A 27,312-nucleotide genomic window follows, 5' to 3' on the forward strand; every position below is an offset into this window, starting at 1 on the left:
AACAAATATGACATAGGAATTAGGAAACATATATCAACAACTTTATTTTCAGTTTTTCACATAACATTATTTATAAAACTTGAACAATAATTTTTTTTATACATACCTCTTTGTGAATTAGTCAATTCTACTGTGTGTTAATAAAGTGTTTATAAATTTTTAAAAATTTTCAACATTTTATTTGTTTTATTTAGAATATAACAACATATTAAATGGTGGTGATGGTGGTGTAGTGTTAGTATGAAAATTAGAAAATAACTTCCCAATAAGAAAGAAAGTCATTTTTCAAGAAAATAGAAGAGTTTTTCTTTGACTAAATATTCATTTTTCTTTAACTTACATTTTTTCACTTTTTACGAAACACTGAAAACTCGAAATATGATATTCAAGTTTTTCAAATACACCCTGGACTCCTTGAAGGTTCAACCTAGTTCAAATGATCCAACAAGCAGAAGGATATTAAAAACCGTTGCAAAATATCATTGGACTCCTAGAGGGGTTAACCTAGTTCAAATGATCCAACCAAGCGAGGAAGATATTAAAAGCCGTTGCAAAATATCATTGGACACCCCACTAATAACTACAATTGTCACATAGAGGTAATAAAGGACGTGCATTAAATATAAATTAAGCATTTACCATAGGCAATGTAAAGATCAAAGAAGGGCTATAAAAATTCGATTTTCTCTCAAAATATTGAATTCCCAATTTGAAGGACTATAAAAATTCATTTTACTCTAGAAACTTGTACATGTCTCTATAATAGCCCGCAGCTAGTAAGAACGGAGTTATTGTGGACAGTAGAGGCAACTACTCCGACGATCGGCGACCAAGACGACTTGCCGGCCGCCTTCTTCAAAGACGATCGACTACCGTTCATCGGTCTCCGATCGTCAAAGCATCACAAGTCGAAGTCTCCATGAAATCTAGTGACTTATTATTACATGTCAATAATTAATTTTTGAATTTCAATGGAAGAAAATGACATATTGATAAATTTAATTCTAACTTTTAAAAATTTATTAAGAGCATAATTGAAATTTAGGGAGTTATTTATGGTTTTTCCCTCAAAATTATAACAACAATGTTTTGATTGGACCGCGACAGCATGCCCAATCTCGTTAAAATGTGGTACCAAATAACCTTTTCACATGTATCAGTGTGTTTATTTGTCAGGCAGTGACAGCGACACGAAACTGCCTATGACCTAATGAGTTATGCATTAAATATGCCTTTTTCAGAATGCTGCGTTACTGTCACGTTTCATCTCCAATTTATTATACTAATACTCTTTTAGCTTTTAACTATGATGATATCTGCTTTCAAAAGAAAAAAACTATGATGATATCTAGTTTTAACATTCAGAATTTAAAACCTTTTGAATTTACCAAATGCAATCCAGATTATCCTGGCTTGCGAAAGGGAGAAAAGAGTAGAGTTTGGGCCGTTTGGCAAATGTCCAAAATGTATAACTGTATAAGTAATTTAAATATTTTGAATGAAATTTAGTCGATTGAAAAATTAAAGTGATCATTTTTTTAAATTAATACTTTGTAGTTTATAATTATAAGTGAAAATGTTATTATAATAAAAAGAAGTGGCATATGAATAAAACTCACAACACTACGGCCGCCGTCTCCTCATAGCAAACCCTACTGAAGTTCTCTCCTCTTTTGTTTTCTTCATGGCCGCCACCTCCGTGAAGTAAGCGGATCGGAGGCGGCGTCCAATCGCCTTTCCTGCTGTTATCTCCACCTCAGGCAGCGTCCATCTTCATTGTCTTTTCTGCATTCACTGTTTTCTCCTCCATCTCCATCGCTACCGGTCGTTACTCTCTTATTTTCGCACTGTTTTTCCCTTTGCTTTGTTTTATTGGTTTAATTTTGTTTGCAATTTTTGTGTTTTTCCTCTCGTTGTTTTGACGAGTTTCTTCCTCTCGTTTACTTGGCGAGTTCTTTTTTCATAATGTGTGAAACGATAAAACTAGTCATTGCGTACTTGAATCTCATCCTAGGTGACAAACATGACAATGAGAAAGAGACTCCTATGAACTATGATATGCAGTTCAGCCCAATGGAGATATTGTCAATGGATAGAAGAATGGAAATAGATACTCAGGTGGTGTGCAAGACTATTCAACCAGTGTCAGTCTTGGGTACGTTTGACCAAATCATTAAAGAAGCTTTAAGTTTGTTCAAAGAATTCAGCTTCAAATTTGTAAAACAGTCTGCGAATCAAGTTTTCTATGCTAGGGAAGTTGTTTCTATGTCTGACTGTAAGGAATGTTTGACCATTCCATCGATCTTTATTGTAAACGCCTATATGATTAATGAATTAGCTTCTTTATTTTCAAAAAAAAAATAAATAAATAAAAAGATGTGGCTTGGTACTGAATGCCATGCCAAATTTGATTTTTTTTTTTTTTAAATGTTCTTAATCACAGGTGTATAGCAAGCCTTTCAAAACTTGAAAGACATTGGTGCATGACAATTCTTTTTTGTTTTTGTTTTTTTTTTTTGCTTTTTTTTATAAGGAAAAAGTGTTAAATTGACCACCTAAGTATAAGACTTAATGCAAGTAGATCCCCTAAATGAAAAATCTTCAATTAAAAAATGGCATGACTTTTACCGTATCATATTGAAAGGAGATGATTTTCAGGGATAAACATAGTCTTATTTAGAATACTAGTTCGAAGCGTGGCCATCACAATTGATTTCTACCAATAATGAGGCTCAAATATGTGAGTCTGATCTGTGGCGCTGCTATGGGCTATCTGGAAGGCTAGAAATGATCTCATTTGGAACAATAAAGCATGGGACATCTTTAGTGTTAAATTGACGTCGAGAATGTCATTAACAATGTCATTATGGATAGTCAGTTCTTAGCATCTAATTTTTAGGCATTTGTCATTAGATATATTAGTAGATCAGTGATATGTAGGCTCACACTTTAGCACGGATAACTCATTTGAACTCTTGTCTCTTGTACTTGGGAGGATTCTTCCCATCATTAATTGAGTTTGTTTTTTCAAAAAAAAAGAAAAAAAAAGAAAACATATAGTTTTTGTATGTGTGGTATGTCAAAGTAAGTGTTCTACATTACTTCCCAATATTAAAATTATAATTATATTTAAATAATTTAAGAAATAATAATAATGAATGAATAAAGACCAAAAGTCACAGAATTCATATTATATTAAAATAATTAATTATTATTGTATTATTTTTATTTATATTGAGAAAATTTTATTTATAGTAGAAATGATAATTAAAGAATTTTAAAATACATATAATATACAAAGCTATAAAGACAATTGGAGCAAGATCACTAAAAAAAAAGTTATATTTATTGTCTCTACACTATATATGAAAAGGTATCATTTTTATTTAGTCATTATTAATGTTAGAGTTCATTAAATATTAAATGAGTTGTAATAATGTATGATTAACGTTGTCCAACAAAAATACAATAAGAGAAACTTTATACACAAAAAAAAAATACAGTATACAAAATTTGAAGTATAATGTATACATATATTAGCATACAAAAAATAAACAAAAATCAAGATATAACTTGAATAATGTTGTTATATTTTAGATTACACTTTTTTATTACTATTTACTCTCTTACAATGTAGGACATATCCATATATGTTTTCTCAACTTATTAAAGTACAAAGAATCAATATCCACACTAAGATTTGAACATGTGATCTTTCATTTGGAAAATCCATATATACCTATGCCACTTGGCAGTGCCTAATTAGTAATAGTGTCAGTCACTTCAAACACTAAATTAAAGAAAATTAGGTATTAAAGTGGAGCACTAAATCTATCTTGTCCTAATCTCCTTATCCTTAAATCTACCACCCCCAGGCCCCAATCAATACATTGTGGTTTAATTAATTAATTAAAGAAAAAGAAGAAAATCCATAAAGTTAGGAAGTCACTTTTGAGTGTTGCAAAAGGTAAATTGTATGATTTGGCATGATAAATTAATATTTAATTAAATTTTATTTTTTTTAAAAAAATACACAAGTTACACAAAAATAAGTTCTGAATGAAGTATACCTTTTGACTTAACTGGCACACAAGTAACAATCATTATACTGTAAATCATGGTCTACATTATAAGGTAAATCATTAACATACGAATTCATTTTTAATATATTAAATGTTCATTTATTTAAAGTTCATTTTACGTACTAAAGATTCATTTGTATATACTATTTACAAATGAATCTTTTGTACATTAAAAATGATCATTTAGTAATTCAGTAATCAATATATTAAACATGAAAATTTATCTGTAATCCATATTGCAATTTGCACCATGATCCACAATATGACTAGGTAAATCAGTCCATACCAACTAGGGTTACAATTCTATTCTATCCAGTAAGAAACTATCTTGTTTGTTTATTTCCAAAGGAAATCCAGAAATGAGATATGGTATTATATAATCCACAAAAGGCACAGAAGACCTGGTAATTATTACTATGATATCAAGTATTGACCATAATAATGAATTGCAGAACAAGCACAAGATCAGGTTGAGTTCCTGGGGAGGGGGAAGAAGAAGTAAAATCAAACATATATGACTTCTTAGTTTATTCCAAAGCTGGCACATCATCTGCTAATGGTGTCTGAGTCACACCATTGGCTTCTCCAACACCACCTGATTCAGAGATCTTTGTAATCCTCTGTAAGTCATCAGAAATTTCCGATGAGCGCCCCAGCAACTGGTCGTCTGTCAGCTGATCTTTCGGCAATGCAGACTTTTTAGGTTGTCGGATCGCTGCTGCTGCTTCTGCCATTGCAACTGGAGGAGGCTGGGGAGGAACCCAGGACCGTGGGGGAGCTCGTTCGTTGGTTGGCACACCAGAAGGCCCCCCGAACATCTGTTCATCTTCAGATTCGATTTCTGTAACTCTAGCATTTTTGCGTTGCCACCAAGGGGTTGAAGCGCTTCCATTGAACTGATTATTATCTTGGACACCGTAACTCGAGGCATCACCGCTGCCTTGAGATTGAATAAAATTGCTTGAACTGTTCTGAGTTTGACCAACTTCCCAAGGCTGATGTAGACAGTGAGAAGAATATAATAAAATTAGCAGAAAACAATCAAATGGTATTTACAGTTCTGAATTTGTACACAACCAAAGATGATAGGTTAGGATTAGCACTCGAAAAAGAAACCTTAGGCTTTGGTGCTACTAGAGGTTCAGGTATGGGTTGATGAGGATTCGGTGGTTGATCATTAATGTCCTGAAACATCAAATTAACCGAAGAGTGCATAAAATAGTAGTCCAAGAAACAGTCAACTTCAAACAATGAAGTCAAAATGCCTCAACTTACTCTAATGTTGGAAGGTCTCTCCCCTCTTTGAACCATTTCCATTATCTGTTCCAGAATATCAAAAATTAGAACTCATTCTCCAAATACTTCGACTATTAAATCATTCATGGTCAGTTTGTGGCACCAAAGTTTCATGAGAAATCCACATTGTAAGTGAGATTATCATGACATGAATGCATTCTAGATTAGTAGGTGGTAGAAGCACCTGAAACAGCCACATTTAGAAACTATGTTGTAACCAATCTTGACTTTGATCTCAAATGGTTAGTCCAATATTTTTTTTAGTTAGACCACGAGGTGTCCTAAGTAGGCCCTAACTATAGGAGGCACCTTTAAGCCTGTACCATACTCAGACATGGTTAGTCCAATATTTGAAAAAACACCAATCACTAATTATACAAAATCTAGTGCCATGTGCCAATATTATGGAGAACTAAAGCATGTATATAAGAGGCTTGAAACCAGAACAATTATCATAAAACAATGAATTTATGACATGGAGAATAGAGTGAAATAAAAAACCAGAGGAGAGATATACCTCCATGTAAGATTTTGGATGTGGAGGGTCAGAAGGTTCCACAGATGTGGGTGGCGATGAAGATCTTACTGCACAGAAATTAAGTTTCCAACACAAAATTAACAGATTTATTAAATTAAAAAAAAAAAATCAAATTGCAAGAATTGCAGATGTAAGCATGTCATTGAAATTAGAACCTGAGCGTGCATCAGTATCCACTTTGCCATTTGTATAGAATTGCTGGAAAATCAAATACAATTGGTACTTAAAATTCACTCAAATGTGTGGCAAGAAATTGTAATGTGTGTTACGGTGCTTAGTAGCTCACCTGTGATGGCTGTGAACTAGAGACTGAAATTTTGCGATTATCTTGCTCTGAGAATGGTGGTCTGCCAGACACATTATTTGGTCCTGAAACAGACAGGTAATTTTATCTGCTAGCACACATCATCCACTGATGAAACAAATTTATGAACTAATTTTCATTTTCTTAAGGTGTAAATGAGGCAACCATCAAAGGGGCATAATGTAAGGCAAAATGTCATAAGACATTCATTTTACTAGAGAATAACAGACTCTTCAGAAAACACGGAATCAATTGTTGGCATTTGTGTACTGGCTTGATTTTTATAAGCCATTACTAGGTACTATTAAAAAAAAAATCATTTTGAAGAAATGAAAGGACTTGCAAGAAAACTAGGTAAGGAAAGTAAGTCTTTGAAGATTAAAGATTTTATGGCCAGAAAACAAATTTTTGCCTACCTTCCAACCTCTGTATTGCAGTAGTCATTGATTTCATCTCTTGTACTTGATAATTCAATAGATCTGTAAGCTCCTTGAAGTACTTCTTCTCTGAAAGACAAATTTACAAAATTTGATTGTTATTTTATAGCTTATCTAGACAGCACTGAAAATGGAATAGAAAAAAACAAAACAAATGATTTAGCACTGAAAAGATTTGATAGAAGAACGAGCAGGTCTTTGATTGGAAAATACCTTCTGTTTTTGAGGCCAACATTTCCTGGCTTGCACGAGCTACATCAGCAGCTGCAGCTGCTGCAGCTTTTGCAGCAACAGCAGCTTCTTCGGCCAAACTAGGTTTCAAATTGATTCCCTTCACAGCACCCTCTTCTGCTGCTTCTTCTTCCAGTACAACCTTCCGAATCCAAGACTTCAATCGAGGAATTATAGTTTTCTGGACGAAAAAAAATGCACACATTGTTTAACAGCGTCTTTTTACCCAGAATATACACCAGTTATCAGCATGATCACGAGGAAAAAGCATCACCGGCTTACATTTTTTTTTTTCCTTTTAATGTTTGAAAGGAATGGAGAGGTTATTGGAAAGTTCCAAATGAAGATTCTATTTATAAAAATTGCAAATTATCTTGTATGAAAGCAGCAGAGAAGTGAGCACTTAACAGTAAATGGAATTATAAATTCGGAGGCTCTTCAATAGTTAATACCTTAAAAAGAATTGCAGTACCAGCTCCTGAAGCCGCCAGTACACCAACCACAACCACTGCATGACTCCAATGGAATTGAGAAAAGTAGCCCACTTTTGTCATGGTACCTGCAGATGCAGCAGGTACTGGCTGTGGCTGAATATTTGATGAAGTTTTCAACTGTCCTTCTGTTACCAATAAACCAGAGAGAGAGAGAGAGAGAGAGAGAGAGAGAGAGAGAGAGGGAGGGGGGGGGGGGGGCAATCACGGTCAAAACTGCTCAATTCTTAAAATAAGGGGAAATTTTAAAATTTTTAATGTAACATATATTATCACCTTGATTTGCAACAGTAGTTTGTGTACTAGAAACGGCTGGGGTAGGATCCTGTAATTTGAGCAAACTAGTACAATCAAAAGATAATTACAGTTGGACTATGATTCATTGCTTCCAGACAACATTTAGCATTTTATGCTCAAATAATGCCAAATTAAGATCAATTTAGAAACAAATACTTACAGGAACCCGGCGAAAAGCTTCATCTATTTCCTCCTTTGTGAGGCCCTTCCTCTCAAGAAAAGAACGCCTATACATGACTGGAGATCCCCTAACCTTCGGGTGTGAAAGAAACTTCACAGCATTTTGCACTTGATCTTCACGCATTGGTTCTGAATTTACAAACACAGAAGGTGAAGATTTCTCCCTTGGAGCTTCTGGGTTTGAAACTTGATGTTCTTCAGGAGTTCGTTGGACAGACTCTAAAGTTGTTGCACAGTAAAAAATGTAAGCATTGAGAAAATTGGAGAGTAAAACCTTTAAGTAATGATTACATATATTAGTCTCTATTGCAACACAAAAGCAAGTTGAAGAGATAAATATAAAAATGGAAAAATAAAATCAAGTAGCATGATCCTTGTACTCCACATAATTAATGAGAACACAGCATGAAAATTATGACAATCTGTAGAACAAAAGTTCATTTAGAGCAATATAAGCTTAAAAAGAAACTTGGAATAATGCCATATAGTAGGATATCTGACTAGTGTTCTTATGCATAAAGTTGCAGTTTGAACTGCATACAACTGCTGTTCTAAAGGACAAGAATAAATAGGACTCTGGAGTGCTCTAGAGTCTTCTCTATGTCATGGAGAACATCTTACATTTCAGTGGGCATACATGATACAACTGCTGTTCTAAACGACAAGTGTAACCGCTTAGTCTATTGAGAATTCCATATACAACCAAGAATGTGGTTCAACAATAAACATTTTTCAGCAGGTTCGTACAAACCATTTTCTTCCTCTTTGCCACCAAAACATAAACTAATGATCCAGAATGGTCGAAATTAACAGTAATAAGTTGCAAATGATAACACAACTTTTAAGGGATGTTTTTTTTCTAGTCAAATGCAAGAAATGAAACATTATACAATCTTATTCCAGAGGCAAAGTTAGAAATGAAACATTATACAATCTAGCAGTGTCAGCCTACATCAATTCACCTTTTCAATAAAGATTTTTTCAGCAGGATCACCCAAACCATTTCTTCCTCTTTGGCATAAAATTCAAAATATAAACTCATGACCCATAATAGTCAGACTGGTAATTGATTCAAAGATTTAACAGATGCAAGAAATGAAACATTAAATAGTTTATTTTTCCCAGAGGCATTAAATGGAAAACATTTTAAGTAGTATTCGGCTACACTAATTTGCCTTTTTCTATAAACTTCTGCAGCAGGTTCACACACACCATTTCTTCCTCCTTGGCATAAAATCCACAATAGTCAAACTGGTACTTCATTTAAAGGATCAAAATAGTACGAGAAGATTATTTTTAAGGGCTCTTGTTTTCTACTCAAATTCAATAACTAAACAATAAAGAGTCCGTCTATGGCGGCAGTATTTCGCAACATCAAGTCGCCTTTTCAAGATCAATTTACACACTAATCATCAGAGCAATACCAATCGAGAAAATAACTCTCTATTAATTTTCATTCAGTAGTAAGCAACAAACAAATAGCCAAGCTCTAATCTTTCCGGGAATACAGTATCAGAGCTTCAATTTCACCAAAGCGTGAACATCTAATAACATAAAGAGCAAAAAGAAAACCTGGAATTTGCGGCTTATTGTCGACTGGATTAGGAGGAGAATCGGACTGACTCGCCATGTCCACTCACGCGCTCTTCCTCTTCTGTAGTACAAAATCTTGAGCAAAGAAGAATTAGTGGAAGAAAATAGCAGAAGCTTTCGAAATGATTGAAGAGAAATTGTGTATATTTCCTATAAGGCGATGACGATACAAACTAGAAAGTGTGAAGAAGGGAAGTGCGTTCAGTCTTTACTCATCCCAAAGTAGATTAGACTCCATGTCCCCAGCCCCCAGGGTCCTGGCTTTTATAGGTCGACATTTTTTCAATATGCCTTGGTTTTTATTCAGCATTTTCATTGGTTTATCCATTTTTATATTTTTGTGTTAAATAATTGTTTTAACAATTGTCCTTATCCATGTAATATTCTCTTACTTCTAAAAATTTTACATCATCAAATTTATAATTTTTTATTTTTTTTTATATCTCTGCAATACTCTTTTTACTTTTAAAGAAAGATTTCACTTTCACATCGCATCAAAAATAAATAATTAATTAAAAAATAAAAAAAATATATATTAAAAATATACAAAAGACTGCCGCAGTAGCAACTGCGAAAGCCTTTTGTCAGGTTTAGCAAATTTGCAACAGTAGCAACCATGTTATCATATAAAAAAAAATTATTTTTCAATGTGCCACATCATTTAGCAAGAGGAAAATTGATTGAGATAATGATAGCATTTTTGTCCCGCTCATTTTCCCATTATTTTCATCAACTCATCTACTTAGATAGATGGATCAAATCAATCCTCAGTTTTTACTTAGAGCATATTCTCACTTGAATATTCACCAATATAAATAGCACTCTTATGTAATAACCTGAACATACAATAAGCACTAATTTTTGCAAAACACACTATTATTGCTAGTTTGTTCATAAATATGGGAAAAATGCCTCTTACCCCTGTAATTGTCCTTCATATTAGTCATTTACTCATTATCATTTTTTTTTAACTACTTGCTTTCATATGGAATTATACAAAAAGGTATATATTTGGGGAACATATATTTTAAATACATTTAGATAGTTCGCAAATGATTTTGGAATCAAGACATTCAAAAATATTCAAGTATGGGTCAAAACTGAAAAAAGGAAATTCTAATTACGGTGCCCCAAGTGGGAAGGGTGGTTCAAAATTGCATGTGCCACAATATACGTAGTATTTATTTATTATTATATTTTGTCAGAAGTGGGATTTGAACCCACGCCTTCTTTCGAAGATCAAAACTTGAGTCTGACGCCTTAGACCACTCGGCCATCCTGACTTAGCGTCCTTAATTTTACTATTATTATATTTGTATAGTATTGTTTCATTCGATAATTTTCTTCCCTTCCGGGCTTTGCCTGCGTGTACGGCCAACCACCAAGGCTGTAAGAAACGTAAACAAGATAAGTGTGTAATAATAAAGCACAAGTGGCGTAGTGTTTTTTTTTTTTTTTAAATAATAATAATTCCTACATTCAGGGGCGGAGCCATGAATAATAGGTTGGGGGGGCCAAATTTATAGAGTATATTGGTCGACATTAGTATATATAAACATCATAAATATGATTGTGTCGATTATTACTGATAATTATTTGTAATTATACTTTGTGCAATAATATAATATATGAATATATAATTATATGAGTACGATCGTTAAGGTTGTCAAATATTATTTTCAAAATTTTCACGTAACACAAAATATATACAATGGTAAAAATATGAAAATTACACTTTTCATCCCTAAGTTATAGGGTAATTGTAGAATTCGTCCATAATTGGTGGTCGTGCTCATTTTTCATCCCTAAACTATAATTGACGTCGCAAATTTTGTCATTTTAATAACAGGTTGTACTCACCATTTGTTCTTAAGCTATACTAACATTGCAAATTTCGTCCCTAATGTTTTGTTAGTAAAGCGACGGAATTTACAACATCAATTACGTTGTATATCTTAGAGTCAAAAAGTGAGCACGTCCAACAATAATTAGAGACGAATTCTACAATTATTCTATAACTTAGCTATAATTGACGTCGCAAATTTTGTCATTTTAATAACAGGTTGTACTCACCATTTGTTCTTAAGCTATACTAACATTGCAAATTTCGTCCCTAATGTTTTGTTAGTAAAGCGACGGAATTTACAACATCAATTACGTTGTATATCTTAGAGTCAAAAAGTGAGCACGTCCAACAATAATTAGAGACGAATTCTACAATTATTCTATAACTTAGCTATAATTGACGTCGCAAATTTTGTCATTTTAATAACAGGTTGTACTCACCATTTGTTCTTAAGCTATACTAACATTGCAAATTTCGTCCCTAATGTTTTGTTAGTAAAGCGACGGAATTTACAACATCAATTACGTTGTATATCTTAGAGTCAAAAAGTGAGCACGTCCAACAATAATTAGAGACGAATTCTACAATTATTCTATAACTTAGCTATAATTGACGTCGCAAATTTTGTCATTTTAATAACAGGTTGTACTCACCATTTGTTCTTAAGCTATACTAACATTGCAAATTTCGTCCCTAATGTTTTGTTAGTAAAGCGACGGAATTTACAACATCAATTACGTTGTATATCTTAGAGTCAAAAAGTGAGCACGTCCAACAATAATTAGAGACGAATTCTACAATTATTCTATAACTTAGGGACGAAAAGTATAATTTTTACATTTTTGAAAAGTGTAATATATTGAGTTCATTTAATATATACATAACAAATTTTTTAAAAATTAAGAGGGGGGCAAAACTGTAAAAATTTTATATAATAATAATATATATACATATATTCCTACTAAAAATAGGGTGGGGGTTGGGGGGGGGGGCCAAGGCCCCCCTACCCCAAGGTGTGCCTCCGCCCCTGCCTACATTTGAAAACAGAGTGGATACCGATCTTAATAAATAATAGTGGATAAACCTAGGAAGACCAAAATTCTTCACGATTAGTGTAGTAATATAACTCTTCTTATTTATTAATTAATATAACTTGGTTGATAGTGTCATGACTTTAAAAAATTTAATTATTAACCAGTTTAGTTAGCGTGAGTAACCATGTACTCTTATTTCTTAACTTTTAAGAAAGATCGGGAGTTTCAACCATCTTTTGCCTCATAATTGGGCTGGCCTAGTACGAACGAAGATTAGTCTGAGTATGAATGATGCCTTCCTCCTGATTAATCATATATTGGCATGTTAGATGGTAGAAAATTTTTTGTCCATATAATTTGATTCAATAGTAATTGTCCTTTGACTTAATTTTATTATAATAAAATATTATTTTATTAATCACGCAACTTCATAACTCAATATCCAATCATCTTTATTTAATTGTTTACGGTTTTATATAACAACACTAAACACTTAGTAGCAATGATATTTGATTTGCCTCGAAATATCATGAGCATGCCATCATCAAAGCAACATGGCAGCTTGACAGAGAAGAGGACTTGGTTGCGAGAAAGAGAAAGACTGATTGTGCGGTTGAGAAAAAAAAAAGTAAGGAGAAGAAGGCGCCGCTTTGAGAGAAAGTAACAAGAAAAATGATGTGACTCTAGGTTTTTTTAAAAAAAAATTATAACAAATTAAAAGGGTTGAAAATAATTTTGACCACTTTTATTTAGTGGTCGGTATTTTTGATGCTTTGAACAAATAATTACACTAATATTTTTTAATTTCCATTAATATATGACATAACTTTATTGACTCTTATTATGTTTTGATGTATAAATATAAATTATAGAAGGTAGATTGTAGATATAGACAATAATCATTATATAAACTTAGAGCTAATGCCATATGAGGTCCTCCAAATTTAGTGGTTTCGCAACGTTTAATCCTAAACTTTAAAATTACCATCCATGGTCTTCCGAGTTTCAAATTTCAACCAATTGTAGTCCTTCTGTTAATCTCAACCATTTTGGCCGTGCAAATTAGGTGCAAAATTGTCATTTTACTACACACGCTAAATGCATAACTTTCTATGTAAAATAATCCCAAATTGCATATTTCTTCTTCTTCATTGCAAATTCCCAAATTCTCAAACAACCCTAAAGTGCAAATTCAATCCGAACAAATCAAAAATATTTGAAAGGTCAGATTTCCTTAGCGAAGAAGAGAAGAAATTTCCGAAGATGTTTGGGCGTGGAAAGGGTTGTAAGGGTTTGGGAAAGGGAGGAGCAAAACGACACCGTAAGGTTCTATGGGACAACATCTAAAGCATCACCAAGCCGGTCATTCGCCGTCTAGCTCGCCGTGGTGGAGTGAAGCCTATCTCCAGTTTCATCTATAAGGAGACTCGCGGCGTCCTCAAGATCTTCCTTGAGAACTGATCCGCGACGCTGGTATCTACATTGAGCATGCTTGTCGAAAGACAGTCACCGCAATGGACATCGTGTATGCTCTTAAGCGACAGGGTAGGACTTTGTACGAATTCGGCGGTTAGGTTTTCGTATTGACAATGTATATTTTGGTGGTGTTTAGGTCTAGGGTTGCCGATTGGGGTTAAATTAAGCGTTCTATTTTGAATCAATCTTCGATTGATGGTTGTTACAATGTTAATTTGATTTAAATCCAATGAATTTAAGTTCTTATGAAAAAAGAAGAAGATGTAAAGATATATATGTGTATGTAAAGATGCAAGCTTTAGGTTTTGACTAGGGAATGTTAATCATGGGTTGAATTTGTGCTTTAGGTTGTTTGAGAATTTGAGATGAAGAAGAATAAGTATGCAATTAGGGATTTCTCAAAAAAAAGTATGCAATTAGGGATTATTCTACAGAGAAAGCTACACATTTAACTTGGTGTGGAGTAAAATGACGATTTTGCCCATAATTTTTACAGCCAAAACAGCTGAGACTAACGAAAAGACTACAGCATGATAATTTAAAAGTTTAGAATTAAACGCTGTGAAAACACTCGGAGGACCACATACGATATTAACTCATAAAAATTAATATTTAATTAAACAATATGGATCAAAACTCAAATTTTAGTCGCTACCAAAATTGATATTTGGTCACTTTTCTCATGATTCATACTCTCAGCTCCGTCCTAAATCCCTAATCGGAACACTGCACTGTCTCACTCTCGGCGACTAATCGCCCTCAGCCTCTCTGGACTCTGTTCATCTGGTGCGTCTCGCCGTCTCCGACTTTCCACTCTCCACTCTCCACTCTCCACTCTCCACTCTCCACTCTCCGGTCTCTGCCTCTCTGCGACGCGGGACAGTTGAAACGGCGACTACTCTTCGAGGTCCTTAGACAGGCTTCGCCGCTAGGCAGCCCGACGATGAGGTAATTACTAATTCGTAATTAGTTAAGGAACATTGCACTATATAGTATATGATTGGAGTGTATATATAATTATATACGGAGTATAAGGAACAATGCAGTATATATATAGTATATGGTTGAATGCACGAAAAATATGAAATCTTTCACTTTATAAGTATTAGTAAATTAGGTATTTACATTATCTGTCCACTGTGATCATTTGCATTTTTGTGTTCTGTCAAGTATTATGAAATAAATTTAAGAGAATATATATTGCTTTTTAAAGAAAGAAGAAAAAAAACATACAAAAGCTTGGCAGTGCTTAACAGAATTTGCCCATTTTTAAGCTGGATTTTTGAGTTGATTTTGGGGATTTCCTATCACTGAGAAATCTTTCTCAGCTTACTAGAATAACTCCACATGATGACAAAGTAAGGTTTTTAAATTACAATGACAAGTAAGGGGCATTTTGAACTGGTTTTCTTCTGTCCCAAAGGTTTAGAGGCTTTGTGGTTTGCAAGTTGAATTTATTTTCAAAAGAAATCAGTTATATATATATATATATATATATATATATATATATATATATATTTTAATATCATTTTATGCATCTTCCGCACCCCTCCCCCCACCTTCTTTTTTTCATGTGATGATGTCCTTTCTAATTTTGTATGCTTTCACCCTTACCCATATCTATGTTGGTTCACTTAATGACTTCACTGAAGTTCCTCTTTGTCAACAAGATCTTATTCCTATTTGAAGTTTATCGCATTGTCATCTGCTGCATAATTTATGTCTTCCTTGTTTTCTAATAAAAAAGAAATGTATTTATCTATTGAAATTGAGGCAAGGTTAATAATTGACTCCTACTTTGCTTTCTAGCATATTAGGCCTATTTTTGTTCCTTTGTCCTTTTATTTCTGTTTTTCTGGTCATACTTACATGTTTAATTACAATGAACACACTTTTCTGATCTATTGGAATTGAAATTTTGTGCTTTGTCTGTGCTCATACCTATTTAAGAGATAGAAAAGAATCCAGGAAAAACAAACAAAGAAATCATTCATCCTAGCATTCATCATCTCCATTGCACCCTCTGGCCTCCAGTCTCTACTTTCAGCATCACTGCTTTGGAGCTTGTCTATTTCCCATTTGCCATAATCTTTACCTGATCAGCCAGTGGCTATGGCTCCAGCATCATCAAAGCTTTACACAGGCATGCCTTATCTCTTTATTTCTTACATTACATATCTGTTGCAAGTATACTCCATACTGCCTGCAGCTACAATAACATTATCCAAATTCATTCCCTGTATTGATTTCTTTTCTTTGCATGAAAATTACCAGATGATGTAAGCTTATTGATGGTGCTGATTGACACCAATCCTTTCTTCTGGAGCTCAATGAAGAATAATGATTCCTTCACATTCTCTAAATTCCTATCTCATGTAACCATATCACATTGAAAACCCTTATTTTGTTTTGCTAAAATATGTTGACACAAATCAGTAACTTTATTTTACTTTTGACAAAATTGTTGTAGGTTATATCATTTTTGAATTCAATATTATTACTGAGCCAGCTGAACCAAGTGGTTGTGATAGCCACTGGGCACAACTCATGTGACTATATATTTGATTCCTCTGACTCCCCAAATCAGAGGGCAGAGTGCATGTTGGAGAAATTGGAGGAGTTTGTGGACAAGGACGAGTCATTGAGTCAAGAAGATTCGGTTGATGGAGTTGGGTCTTCGCTTCTCTCTGGGTCACTTTCAATGGCTCTCTGCTGTATCCGCCGCAATTGAGTTTAATAAGTTATTTATTAGACATCAATCTTTTACATATTTTTAGTATGTAAGTATGCATGATCTGAATATGTATGTTTTGAGATTGTTGGACTTGACGTCTTGACCTGTGTGGATGTTTAGATATACAAAGGGTGTTTCGTTCAGGGCCACTCCATCCGCAACCTCGGGTATGCTTTCATGTCCTTGGAGGAATTTGAAGTTAATGGCATTTGCATGTTATATAGTTTTCTTAAATGGAAACATGAATCTGTTAGGTTATGAGGATATGCTGCATGTATCCATTATGCAAGTCATTTCTTTTTAAGTCATTAGTGAAGTATCTCCTCCAAACAACCACTACTAACCCAAAAGATGAAAAAACAGAATGAAAGAGATTTTTTTGGGTATAACCTATTTGCATTAATGTGTGTTCTGGTTGTAAATGTATTTAATATTCTACAATCGTGAATTATCTTTCTAATTGATCTCTGCAACACAAGGTATAATCAAGAAACAGTGTCCCTTCTAAATTGTCAACCAAAATTTCCATGCAACTAGCCTTTCTTGTTACTTGTATATTTACCTATATTTTTATAGATTTGAAATGTTCATGAAACATGTATTCTATGGGTAATTTGTTCACATGGTGTCAGCGTGTCACCAAATATTTTTATGATACTGTTAGTAGTGCTTAAGTAAAATAATTTAGTGGATATTATCTTCATCAGATGTAAAAAGTACAGCCTTGATTTGTCTTCTGGTTTTTCCACCTGCTTTAAATCTGCTCCTGATTTATTGGATAAAAATTTCTTTTGAAAAGATGGTTTTGCTGATGGCAGATATTGTGTATTCACGGATCTCCGGATGGGCCTGGACAGTATGTGTTTTATGGTCTTTCGAGCAGTAAAAACTTTTCACAAATCACAATTCAGGTTTATGCTTAAAATTGTATTCTCTGCAGATACGTGGCCATCATGAATTCAATTTTCTCTGCTCAACGTTCAATGGTAAATTCATTGTTTTTGTTTTTCTTTGAGCTATAAGTTTACATTGAAAGTAAAGAACACTGATATGATATTATGAAAGGTTTTTATTTTTATTTTTATTTTTATTTATTTAATTTTTTTTAAAGCATAGAGTCCTGATGTTATGATGCTTCTAAGTTCATTTCTAGTAGAAGGAATGTCAGAGATTTTTATTCAACATGTTACGTTTTATTTATACAATATGACAGTGGGTGGGTGGGGAATTAAAGGATAGTAGTCTGCTTGACTACTATGAGCTTTGCCTGTCACCTTAAGGGGTTTGTTATTATGGATGATAAGAACACTTGAAAGTGAAAAGGCAGTACACCACCTAAGGGTGTTACATATTCACATGAACATTCCTTTGTTGTTTTCAAACATTCTCAAGATAAACCGTAGTGAAACTTTCAGTCACTGTTTGTGAACATCTAAGTTGACTATTGTGGAATTTTATTATTTTTTCTATTGTGAACAATTAAGTCAGTGCTTCTTAACATTTAATTGCTCATTTGGACATTCTTGATGTTTATGTCTGCTATTCGTACTATGTGTGCTTGGGGGACTACTGCTCTAAGCACTAGAGCTCAAAGTAGAATTTGCTCTTAAAAGGAATTATGCAATTACTAAATAGAGAATGTGTGCAGTTGGAGTTCAAATGAATAACATTAAGGAGTCTTAAGTGAAGTATCTATCCAGTCACAGTTCAGAATTCAAAATAAATTACATTCAATTATTCAAATGCACTAGAAATTCAAAATGATTCAAGACATATTGGATTTGGGCAAAAATTGCTTGTAACTTGCTGTCTGATTGCAATGATACAACATCTTCTTGAGTTGGGGTTCTTGTGTATGTGTTGGGGGAGCAAGGAGCGGTGAGGCAGGTTTGGAATAGTAGCAAAATCTGCTTTCAGCAATGGGATGATATATTTACTAGTATTAGTATAATACATTTGTAGGTACCAATAGATTCATGTGCTATAGGAGCCCAACATTCAGCTTTCTTGCAGCAGGTATTTACATTTACATATTGCAAGTGCCACCCTGCATCTTCTCACGGAATTTCTTTGTTGGTCTTACTAATTATTATCTATATTGGTTAACAGGCTTCATACATAACTAATGGTGTATATTTGAAGCCCCAAATATTAGATGGACTGTTTCAATATCTTTCGGTAAAGTCTCTTCTTGATTTGATATCAGTTATTGATTTTAACTTTAATATCATGTGGATGTTTTAGGCATTTGACACCCGAATATTGTGTTTGCTGAGCTTGTGCTTAATATTATTCAGTTCTATTTTGCCAAATACCATAAATTTATCTTTTCAATTTGTTTCTACTTTTTTGATGGGTAAATGTATTATGTTGTGATAGTGAATACATTTAACATATAATCTATATCATGAAATTTCTAATTACTAGCTGTTACAACATGCAGACTGTGTTTGCTACGGATTTGCATTCTCGTGCCTTTTTACATCTTCCCAGGCCTGTGGGAGTTGACTTCCGTGCTTCGTAAGTTGTTAACTAATATGGTTCTTTTCTTTGGGTACATGAAATAGTAGGATGAAGTTGTTAGCTCATATAATGGATATGATATTCCTTCCTATATCTTATACTGAAATTGGCACCCTAATATTGTGAGTTGGAGAGATTGAATCAAATAAATATTCATTTTCTTATTGTTGCTGGTATTCTCATTCTTTCTTTTCTTCATGTTGCACAATTCTAATTATCGTCAATGATAAATGTTTTTGCATTTTTCTTTTCATGGTTCCTATGAAGCTTAATTTTAGGGAAAAGTGGAAGTATAAAATCCCAACATCATGCCACCTCTCGTACTTGCATACTGTTTGTTTAGTTCATTTTAGTTTTTATTTCTTTGTTCTTATAATTTTTTTTAAAAAAAAATCACTAGCCCATGAGTTGAATTCCAATATTTGACCATTATTATTATTATTATTCCATTATGGCTTCTGACTCTGTCAACTTTACAAAACAATTCAGGTGCTTTTGCCACAAAAATACAATTGACATGGGCTATATATGCTCTGTTTGTTTATCCATTTTCTGCAAGCATCAGGCTCAATGCTCGACATGCGGGTAAGTGGCTATTTGTTATAATATTTTCAATCTTTGAACTGCTAATCTCACTACAGTTTGTGTAGTTTTTGTATTTGATTTCAAAATATGTTTCCGTCACTGGTTATATCTTACTGTTTGGATTGGATATGCTTTTCTGGTAAAACATTCCATGGAAAACTTACATATGGTTCTTTCTCTTTCTTCCCTGGGGATGGTAATTTTCACACTTCTGCCAGTGTACAAAAGTTAAGTGTAAAGTCTTGAGTTCTAATCTTACGGTGCAGGTTCTTAATTGAGAAGTAAAAATCCTAATTCCTAAGTCTACAGTATTTTGTGAACACTAGCAAATTTAGGTTGAATTGCTCAACAAGTAGCCTTGTAATATAGGGTCATACTTCTGTGAGACCATCTCACGGGTCTCGATCCGTGAGATGGGTCGGGTTGACATGATCTGGGTCATAAAAACCAACCAAAGACCAACTCATAATATTAACTATGGCTCAAATTATGTTGACATGACCCGTCTCATGGGTCCGTGAGACGGTCTCACACAAGTTTTTGCCTTTAATATATATTTAACCTCAGTTCCTTTTTTCGAAGTATGAATTTGCTGACATCTTGATTTTGGTCGTGGGAACTGCCCGCAATGCAGATCGGTTTTTGGTAAGGCTAGAGGACAGGAACCTGCACCGTAAGATCAGAAGAAAAGACACTGGCTAATGGTCATTTTGGGAGGGTGTCTATTTCCTCTTGTTGCTATGATGCTTACCTGTTCTGAAGGCTTTTCTTTATGCCTTTATGGTATGACTCCATCATTACAGAATAACAGAAACCCTGCTGGAATTCATTGGCAATCAGACATTTTGCTAATGTAAACTTTCCTATAACTTCAATCAATTTAAATTAATGAATTTCTATTATAAACTTTGTGCGTCTAATATGTTTAATGATCAATATTAAAGCCACCGATTGAGAGGATTTTATAGTTCTGTAATTAGGATGAGATTGAGATAGTATGAGGAGGGAACGGATAAATAGGGCTTTGCAGTTTGCAAGTATAAGTTAGAGTACCCAAAGAGGCTGATAATGAGAATATTCAAAGGGGGAGCTTTTTGATATAGGGAAAATGTTATTCTTATCCTGTTACATCTATACAACCTCAGAATGTGCTAGGGGCTAGTAAGAATTTGCAGCGGTTTCTTGAAAACACTCGAGTATAATATGGATGGCGATTGATTCAAAGATCAAGAAGTGTTGCGGTTACAGAGGCAGTAACCGGATGCAAGAGAGCTGAAGGCAAAGGCAACAAAAGCCAGGAATGACATCGCAATCGATGCGCTCGCCATTTGTGTGAAGTCATCTTTTCCCCAGTTTGATATCCAGTCATCTACCCTGGTTGCAGCAGATGATGATGCTGACATCAAAAGGTATGCCAAAATCTGCATGTCCAATACAAGAAAGTGAGATGCATTATTTTCCACTGGCAGTGGCATATATGCATGACAAATCTGGCAATATAGTGCTGTAGGGTAAAGAAAGCTTTTGAGCCATCCCTCCTATTATAGATGCTCTAGCATCAATGGAAAGGATAGGGGGGGCCATGGCACAATAGCTTTCAGTTTTATGAAGGTGTCATCATTCATTTCATGCTAAGGTTAACCTTCTAAAAATGGTGAAGTTAGGTTTCAGTGGTTTAATATTGGTATAATTATTAGAAACTGAAAGGTGACATGAAATGAAATTATCTGAGCATCTTAGGATATCTATCAATTTCCGAGATTCCCATTTATATACAGCCTTTGTGAATATATTCTTGGGGCATTAATTATACACGAGACACACTGTTGTAAAAATGGGCCTAGGTGCTAGGTGCTCCTAGGCCGAGGCAAATTACCCACTAGGCGCCCAACTCGGCCGAGTTGGCGACGAATTTGGCCAAATTCGGCCAATTTAACTTGTCCAAAATGTAGATATATTGACATACACTCACACACGTGCACTTTTTTTTTTTCCTTTTTCAGTCAACTGCCTAGTTCCTAGGCACACTTCTACCGCTTGATTAGCGCCTACTACAACCATAGACATAGACATAAAGTGCAGTACTAGATACTGCAAAATAATACACCCCATAGCCCCCATAAGTTAATTATCAAAATTGGCATATCAACTTATTAATATGCCATGTACCAACTTCATACTAGGTCTCATTCCTTTGTTCTTGCAAAATGGCCATGGTAGTGTTTTTTGTTTTCCTCTTTTTTCTGGAGTAAAAATAAAAGCAAACTTGCCTGATCCATAACAAAATTGAACTGATGACGCAGACCAGAAGAGCTGGAGTTTGTGGCCAACAGGTAGGATAAATTAAACCCTTGAAATCCAGAATATACAAATCCGACGACATTCAATGCTAGGCAATACCTGTACCCAAACAAAGTGAGTTACTATATGTTGCCCCAAAACACAAAAACTAAATGAAGGAACAAAGTCGCAAAAGAAGTGAAAAGTACCAAAGAATCACTATGATTTCACTTCCCCTACCATTTAAGAAAACATGGCAGCTTGCAGCCCCAAGCATAAGGATGTTTAGCTCATGTAAACAAATAAACAAAATTATGTTGGTAACACAGTTAGCTTATTAGTCAATTTTGACTTATTTGACCACTATTAGTTATTTGAGTTGATTAAACATTCAATATAAGTATTTGGTTAATTAACTTCTTTGTAACGGTTTATTGTTCTGAAATGTTAAAATTCAAAAAGTTGCTCAAATCAGTTTTTTCGATTATCTTTTTGAGAAAAATCATTTTGCATGTGATCAACTATCGGTTAACAACTAATTTACCAAACATGTTTTTACAATTAGCTAATGCTATCAACAATCAGCTAACAACTAATTTACCAAACATCCTTCTACAATCCGCTAATGCTATCAACTAGTCAAACCCACTAACCCAATCCGCTAACAACTATTTACCAAATACCTATCTATGGAAAAACTTATACTATTAGACTAAAAAATTTTTAGCACAACAATATTGATGAATATAATCTCTAGTTTGTAGGTTAGTTGCATTCCAAGATTGGAAAATTTTCATAATACCTTAAAACTTCGCTGTATAAACAATTTTAAAAAAAGGATAAAATTTGTAAATAATACACCGTATTAAATACGTAGTAATTGTGTTGATTATTTGTTCTAACTGTGCTGTTGATTTACTATTCTTTTTAAATTTAGAATTAGAATATAATATATTGGCAAAACACCTTGTCCTCAGTTGGCATTTGTGTGGTTCTCTTTTAGGGAAAGTCACAGAATCGTATCCCGGATATATTGAATAGATACTACCCTCTAATAGAGTCGGATAGTATTCAAAACAAATATAGTATGATGTACTATTTCGTAGGAATGATATAAAATTGAATATAGGCTATATACCAAAAGAGTCTCTTGGGCAAAAATTTAAAAAAAAAATAAAAATAGTACGGAGTATCAACTAATTTGACCGGGAAGAAATTAAAGAAAATAATAAATAAAGTAAAAAAAAAAAAAAAAAACCTGTACTCTTTGTATCGATCCCAAGAGTCGCCACTCCAGCCTTGAGTTTTATCAGCAGCCATGACAGAGAAGGAAATCAAGCAAAATATGACCTCGCAAACCCTAAATCCTAACGCCGCTTTACTAACCCTGACATGCCGCGGTGTGGAATCGGCGGACGACTCGGATTTCCACTCACCTTCAACCTCGCCCTCCTCCACGTCAGCGCGGCGGCCGACGCGCTCCACCCTGGTGATCGCTTCCTCCACGGACGATCGGTTGCGGTAAACCTTAGAGGAAGAGCGGTGCTCGAGCTGCGGCGGAGGCGGCGGCGGTTTCGGCGCCGAGCTGAGCTGCTCCGACGACGACGGCTTGCTCGGGGATCGTTGAGGGGAGTAGAACTTGTCGACGGCGATAATGGCCTTAGAGGTAGGCGACTTGGAGTTCGATTCCTGCAACTGTTCTTCGTAGCGTAAGGGCGAGTGGAATAAGTCGATCGGACTAGCTGTTGAGTCGTTATCGGACATGGAGACATGGCTGCTCTGCTTCCGGTGACTCTTCTGGTAGTATTGGAGGCCGGAATGTGAATTGGAGTTGGAATTTGGAGCTGGTTTCTCCATTCCGAACTAGTTCGCCGGAAAAAAATTTTCAAGTAGTATCGGGAAAATGAAAAGAGGAGGGAAAAAGAGAACGAAAGGCTTTTTGTTTGTGGAGAGAAACTTTGCGCAAAGGAAATGGGTCCGATCGGCAACTTAAATCATAAAAGGTTTAGCTCCCGGCTGACCAGGTATGTTACCTTTATTACGATAAAATACTTACCATTCATGCCAAAAGCCATAGCTAGTCAACTAATATCCAATGCACAACGCACCACTTATTCCTTTATTTATATACGCGTATTACGTTGTTCAAATTAATTGTTTTTAGTTAAAAAAAGGCAATAATATTTTAACTCAAACATGAATTTCGTTTTCCTATTTGTATTTTTATTGATTTGAAATTTAAATAAACTCAATTACTATACACACGCTCTAAAAGTAATAAAAAAAACAAAGGAAAAAAAAAAGTTTTAATCGTAACTTTAAGAAAAGTGCGTATTGCAGAGTTCGATGAGATGATACGTGTGGCCCGCCCTTTGTATGAAGTAACCTTCCAACGATGAAAGATCAGAGAATGTTACACTACACTTTAAAAAAGAAAATGATAATAATTAGTTTACTTTCAACAAATAAAACGATTATATTATATGCTCATATTTTATTAAATAAAAAATTATAATTCTTTTTATTTTTTAAGAAAAATTATGAATCAATCAGGAGCATTCAGGGCATATATACTTTAAAAAAGTGTAAAAAAAAAAAAAGAAAATGCATATATTATTTATTTTCCCTTTTAGTCCATTTTAAAATAGGCAAATATTTTGTTTTCCCTAAAAAATTTTTCCTCCTAAAAAAATTCCACAACATGACTTATAAATATTGTATGTCATGAATTGGTTAATTCCAATAACAGTTATAAAATATAAATGTTTGATAATTAATATCGAACATTTATAACTTGTAACAATTATAAATTTCAATCCAATGACAAGTCTCGTTTGCGTACAAATATTTAAAAAAAAATTACAAAATGACATTACTTTTTAAAAAACATAATGGATGAAAATTTCTACTTTATATATCAAGTAAAATTTCAACATCAAACTCTTCAAAAAAAAATTATACAATATAAAAATATATTCAAATATTATACTCTGTAGTTAACAATTAATACTTAGAGTAAGGAAATTGAATTATTTTTAGCGTTATATGCTTTTTTCTACTAAATTATGCTACATGAAGGTGTGCTCTGAGTAACACAAGAGGTAAGCCAAGTATAGGTTGCCCATAATTAAACGACTCAAATCGAGAAGGGCAGCGCCCACAAGGAGTTGAACTTAAAATCTTGTGGTTATCAAGTCAACTGTCTGGTCAATTATCACAATGCATAAATGTTTGAGATTTTATGTTTAAACCATAAGTCTTTAAAAATAAGATGGAGAGAATAATAGAAAAGAAAAAGGATGAAGACCATGAATTTGACCATGGAAATGCAAAAGCCACATGTGTGGAAAAAAAATGAGTTTGTTTGGAGAAACCCGCAAATTATCATGTGGACCCAGTGGAGTCAGGTTTTGAATGTTCACAATTACATACTAAATATTCACAATTTACCTTTTAAAAATTTATAATTTGTATTGACATATATAATTTATATGTTTTGGCTTAAAAACACAATTTATATTCTAAAAGTTCATAATTCTAATACTAAAAAGTACACAATTTAGGATCAGCGTAGGGTTAACCTTGATCTAAGGTATAACATCTCCGAAAATTTGGGTCAATATTTGCAAGTGTACGTGAAGCTCCTAAAGTAGTAAAGTGGAAAGCTTTAATTATAAAATCCATAAATTTAACCAAATCTTTTTTGAGGGTCCAAAAATAAAATGGTTCAACTACTCATCCTCAACTAAGGTCACTATCAACCTTACTCAATCATGCATTCTATTTTTAATCATTCTCAACTTTTTCAACATCACATACACCTCTGTCTCTATGTTGTATATATAAAATGTAGAAAAGTCCTATCGTAGTATCGTAAGTTTTGCTTTGCTTTGCTAGCAAATGCAAATTGCTTAGTTTGATCAAGGATACAAAAAATTAGAGATATAAATTTAAACTTGTTGTATGCATTAATCTATGTATTTTGAGACCTGTAGATTAGTTAAGGCACATCTTACGATTTACCTCTTCTATATGTGGGCAGGAGTAGTGAAGGGCCCTTTAGTGTTGAGTTTAATTATATATACTATTTTTTTTTGTTATATTATGTATTATCAGTATTGATACTTATATTACCAGATACAATCAAATATATCATACACAATTGTACTTGATATTATTAGTACCATAGAAAAATTCATATAACCTAATACTATTGAGTTGTTGATTACGGTCCAGGTCCACCTGCGTTCGCTCCGAGTCTGGGAGGACCACCAGGTCCTCTTCCCTACAAAGAGAGCTCACTTGCCACTTGAACTACCCCATAGGATTAGGTTTACTGTGAACATTAAATTTACATTTGTACAAGAAATATTGTTCTGATTCTAATTTCACATATACATATATGAAACAATTTATTTAGAAAATGAGTTGCTGTTATCAAAAAAAAAAAAAAAAAAAGAGTTGCGGTTACACTTTATTTGAAAATAATGGAATTTGAAATATTATTTAAGAAGAAAAAGTTGTTATTTAGATTGGTTGTTGTTCCCAAAAGTGAAATAATTGTAACTCAGATGAACACAAATACTAGACATTTATCCTTCACCATTTTGTTCTGAGAGTTAACTCTAAGTCATTGTTCTCAAACTTCATGATCAACTAAACTGTCTATGTGAGCTTTTATTTAGATTGGTGATTGGTGTACTGTGTGTATCTTAGTTAGTAAGAAAAAGTAGGTAGACTTGTCAAACTCATTATATTAAAATAAATTAACTTTACATTGGCATCTTATGTGGACAATGTGTTGAATCTTCTCTTACTTATTTTGTTTTTTTTATTCGATGATTTTTTTTTATTCTCTGTTTATATGATATGTTCTGATGCATCCAAAAAAAAAAATTAGCCTTAAATTTTTATTATTCCTTTTTGTTTCTTATCAATAAAATCACATGTGACCGAAATTTTATTCAATAAAAAATCATATATCATTTCTCTCCTTTGGTAGCCTCTAATATAAAACAAAAACCACTGCTCTTCTCAACACAATAACAATAAGCTAAGTATCTCATTCTTTTCTCACTGCATCAATTTCCATTGTTTTCTGCAATCAGGAAAAGAAAACTCCCACAACTTCCATCTTTCATGTGTAGCTTAGTGGGAGTACAAAAAACAGAAATTTGTGCAATAAGGGCTGCCTTTATTGCTTTCAACACAAAAGTAAACTAACAAAAGATGTGCCCTTCCACCATTCAAAAAGTTATTATTATTATTATTTCTTTAATTTTTTTTTTAAAAAGAGAGCGACACTTTTCATCTCTAAATTATGGAGAAATAGAATTTTTAGTCACTGAGTTCTATTAGGGTTGGATTAAAAACTTGACAATTGAG

General features: G+C 33.7%; 3 protein-coding genes, 1 long non-coding RNA gene and 1 other non-coding gene across 7 annotated transcripts; 2 read left to right on the top strand and 3 right to left on the bottom strand.

Moving 5' to 3' along the window:
- Positions 1-4,393: 4,393 nt before the first annotated feature.
- Positions 4,394-9,696, bottom strand: LOC115996622 (peroxisomal membrane protein PEX14). 2 transcript variants are annotated; one of them, XM_031235951.1, is made up of 13 exons: positions 9,600-9,696; positions 9,429-9,510; positions 7,837-8,075; positions 7,656-7,704; positions 7,341-7,507; positions 6,871-7,069; positions 6,637-6,726; positions 6,203-6,285; positions 6,072-6,114; positions 5,896-5,963; positions 5,358-5,402; positions 5,199-5,267; positions 4,394-5,077 (listed from the first exon to the last, which is right to left on the bottom strand). In XM_031235951.1, the coding sequence occupies exons 2-13, from the start codon at positions 9,484-9,486 to the stop codon at positions 4,610-4,612; spliced, it is 1,578 nt and encodes a 525-aa protein (XP_031091811.1). In that variant the 5' UTR covers positions 9,487-9,510; positions 9,600-9,696; the 3' UTR covers positions 4,394-4,609. The 2 variants fall into 2 exon arrangements, with proteins under 2 accessions (XP_031091811.1, XP_031091810.1); XM_031235950.1 differs by having other exon boundaries at positions 9,429-9,524; positions 9,600-9,693.
- Positions 9,697-10,648: 952 nt separating this feature from the next.
- TRNAL-CAA lies at positions 10,649-10,732 on the bottom strand. The gene has a single exon. It is a non-coding gene; the product is annotated as a tRNA-Leu (tRNA).
- A 3,738-nt stretch (positions 10,733-14,470) lies between these two features.
- On the top strand, positions 14,471-20,553 carry LOC115996625 (general transcription and DNA repair factor IIH subunit TFB4). Its single transcript, XM_031235955.1, has 12 exons — positions 14,471-14,753; positions 15,756-15,948; positions 16,080-16,180; positions 16,276-16,519; positions 16,660-16,706; positions 17,358-17,395; positions 17,480-17,525; positions 18,502-18,555; positions 18,649-18,717; positions 18,983-19,059; positions 19,552-19,647; positions 20,282-20,553. Exons 2-12 carry the CDS (start codon positions 15,918-15,920, stop codon positions 20,322-20,324), a joined length of 846 nt encoding a protein of 281 aa, XP_031091815.1. The 5' UTR covers positions 14,471-14,753; positions 15,756-15,917; the 3' UTR covers positions 20,325-20,553.
- A 163-nt stretch (positions 20,554-20,716) lies between these two features.
- LOC115996624 (CASP-like protein 4A3) lies at positions 20,717-23,908 on the bottom strand. 2 transcript variants are annotated; one of them, XM_031235954.1, is made up of 3 exons: positions 23,192-23,908; positions 21,918-22,047; positions 20,717-21,068 (listed from the first exon to the last, which is right to left on the bottom strand). In XM_031235954.1, the coding sequence occupies exons 1-3, from the start codon at positions 23,782-23,784 to the stop codon at positions 20,874-20,876; spliced, it is 918 nt and encodes a 305-aa protein (XP_031091814.1). In that variant the 5' UTR covers positions 23,785-23,908; the 3' UTR covers positions 20,717-20,873. The 2 variants fall into 2 exon arrangements, with proteins under 2 accessions (XP_031091814.1, XP_031091813.1); XM_031235953.1 differs by having other exon boundaries at positions 23,186-23,908.
- LOC115996627 lies at positions 23,861-26,351 on the top strand. Its single transcript, XR_004093654.1, has 2 exons — positions 23,861-23,951; positions 26,164-26,351. It is a non-coding gene; the product is annotated as an uncharacterized LOC115996627 (long non-coding RNA).
- Positions 26,352-27,312: the final 961 nt, after the last annotated feature.

This window comes from Ipomoea triloba, chromosome 11 (assembly GCF_003576645.1).
Source record: "Ipomoea triloba cultivar NCNSP0323 chromosome 11, ASM357664v1".
NCBI lineage: Eukaryota > Viridiplantae > Streptophyta > Magnoliopsida > Solanales > Convolvulaceae > Ipomoea > Ipomoea triloba.

Bases quoted from the DNA above. Each gene is read 5' to 3' on its own strand.
- LOC115996625 (XM_031235955.1), top strand. From the start codon at position 15,918: ATGGCTCCAGCATCATCAAAGCTTTACACAG. The intron at 16,181-16,275 runs GTAACCATATCA...AAATTGTTGTAG, and splicing joins TCTCTAAATTCCTATCTCAT to GTTATATCATTTTTGAATTC. The intron at 17,396-17,479 runs GTATGTGTTTTA...TATTCTCTGCAG, and splicing joins TCTCCGGATGGGCCTGGACA to ATACGTGGCCATCATGAATT.
- LOC115996624 (XM_031235953.1), bottom strand. From the start codon at position 23,784: ATGGAGAAACCAGCTCCAAATTCCAACTCCAATTCACATTCCGGCCTC. The intron at 22,048-23,185 runs GTTTTTTTTTTT...GTTTGGGTACAG, and splicing joins GATCGATACAAAGAGTACAG to GTATTGCCTAGCATTGAATG. The intron at 21,069-21,917 runs GCAAGTTTGCTT...TTGGACATGCAG, and splicing joins TCAATTTTGTTATGGATCAG to ATTTTGGCATACCTTTTGAT.
- LOC115996622 (XM_031235951.1), bottom strand. From the start codon at position 9,486: ATGGCGAGTCAGTCCGATTCTCCTCCTAATCCAGTCGACAATAAGCCG. The intron at 7,508-7,655 runs GTGATAATATAT...TATTGGTAACAG, and splicing joins AACTACTGTTGCAAATCAAG to AAGGACAGTTGAAAACTTCA. The intron at 5,078-5,198 runs GTTTCTTTTTCG...TGTCTACATCAG, and splicing joins TAGTAGCACCAAAGCCTAAG to CCTTGGGAAGTTGGTCAAAC.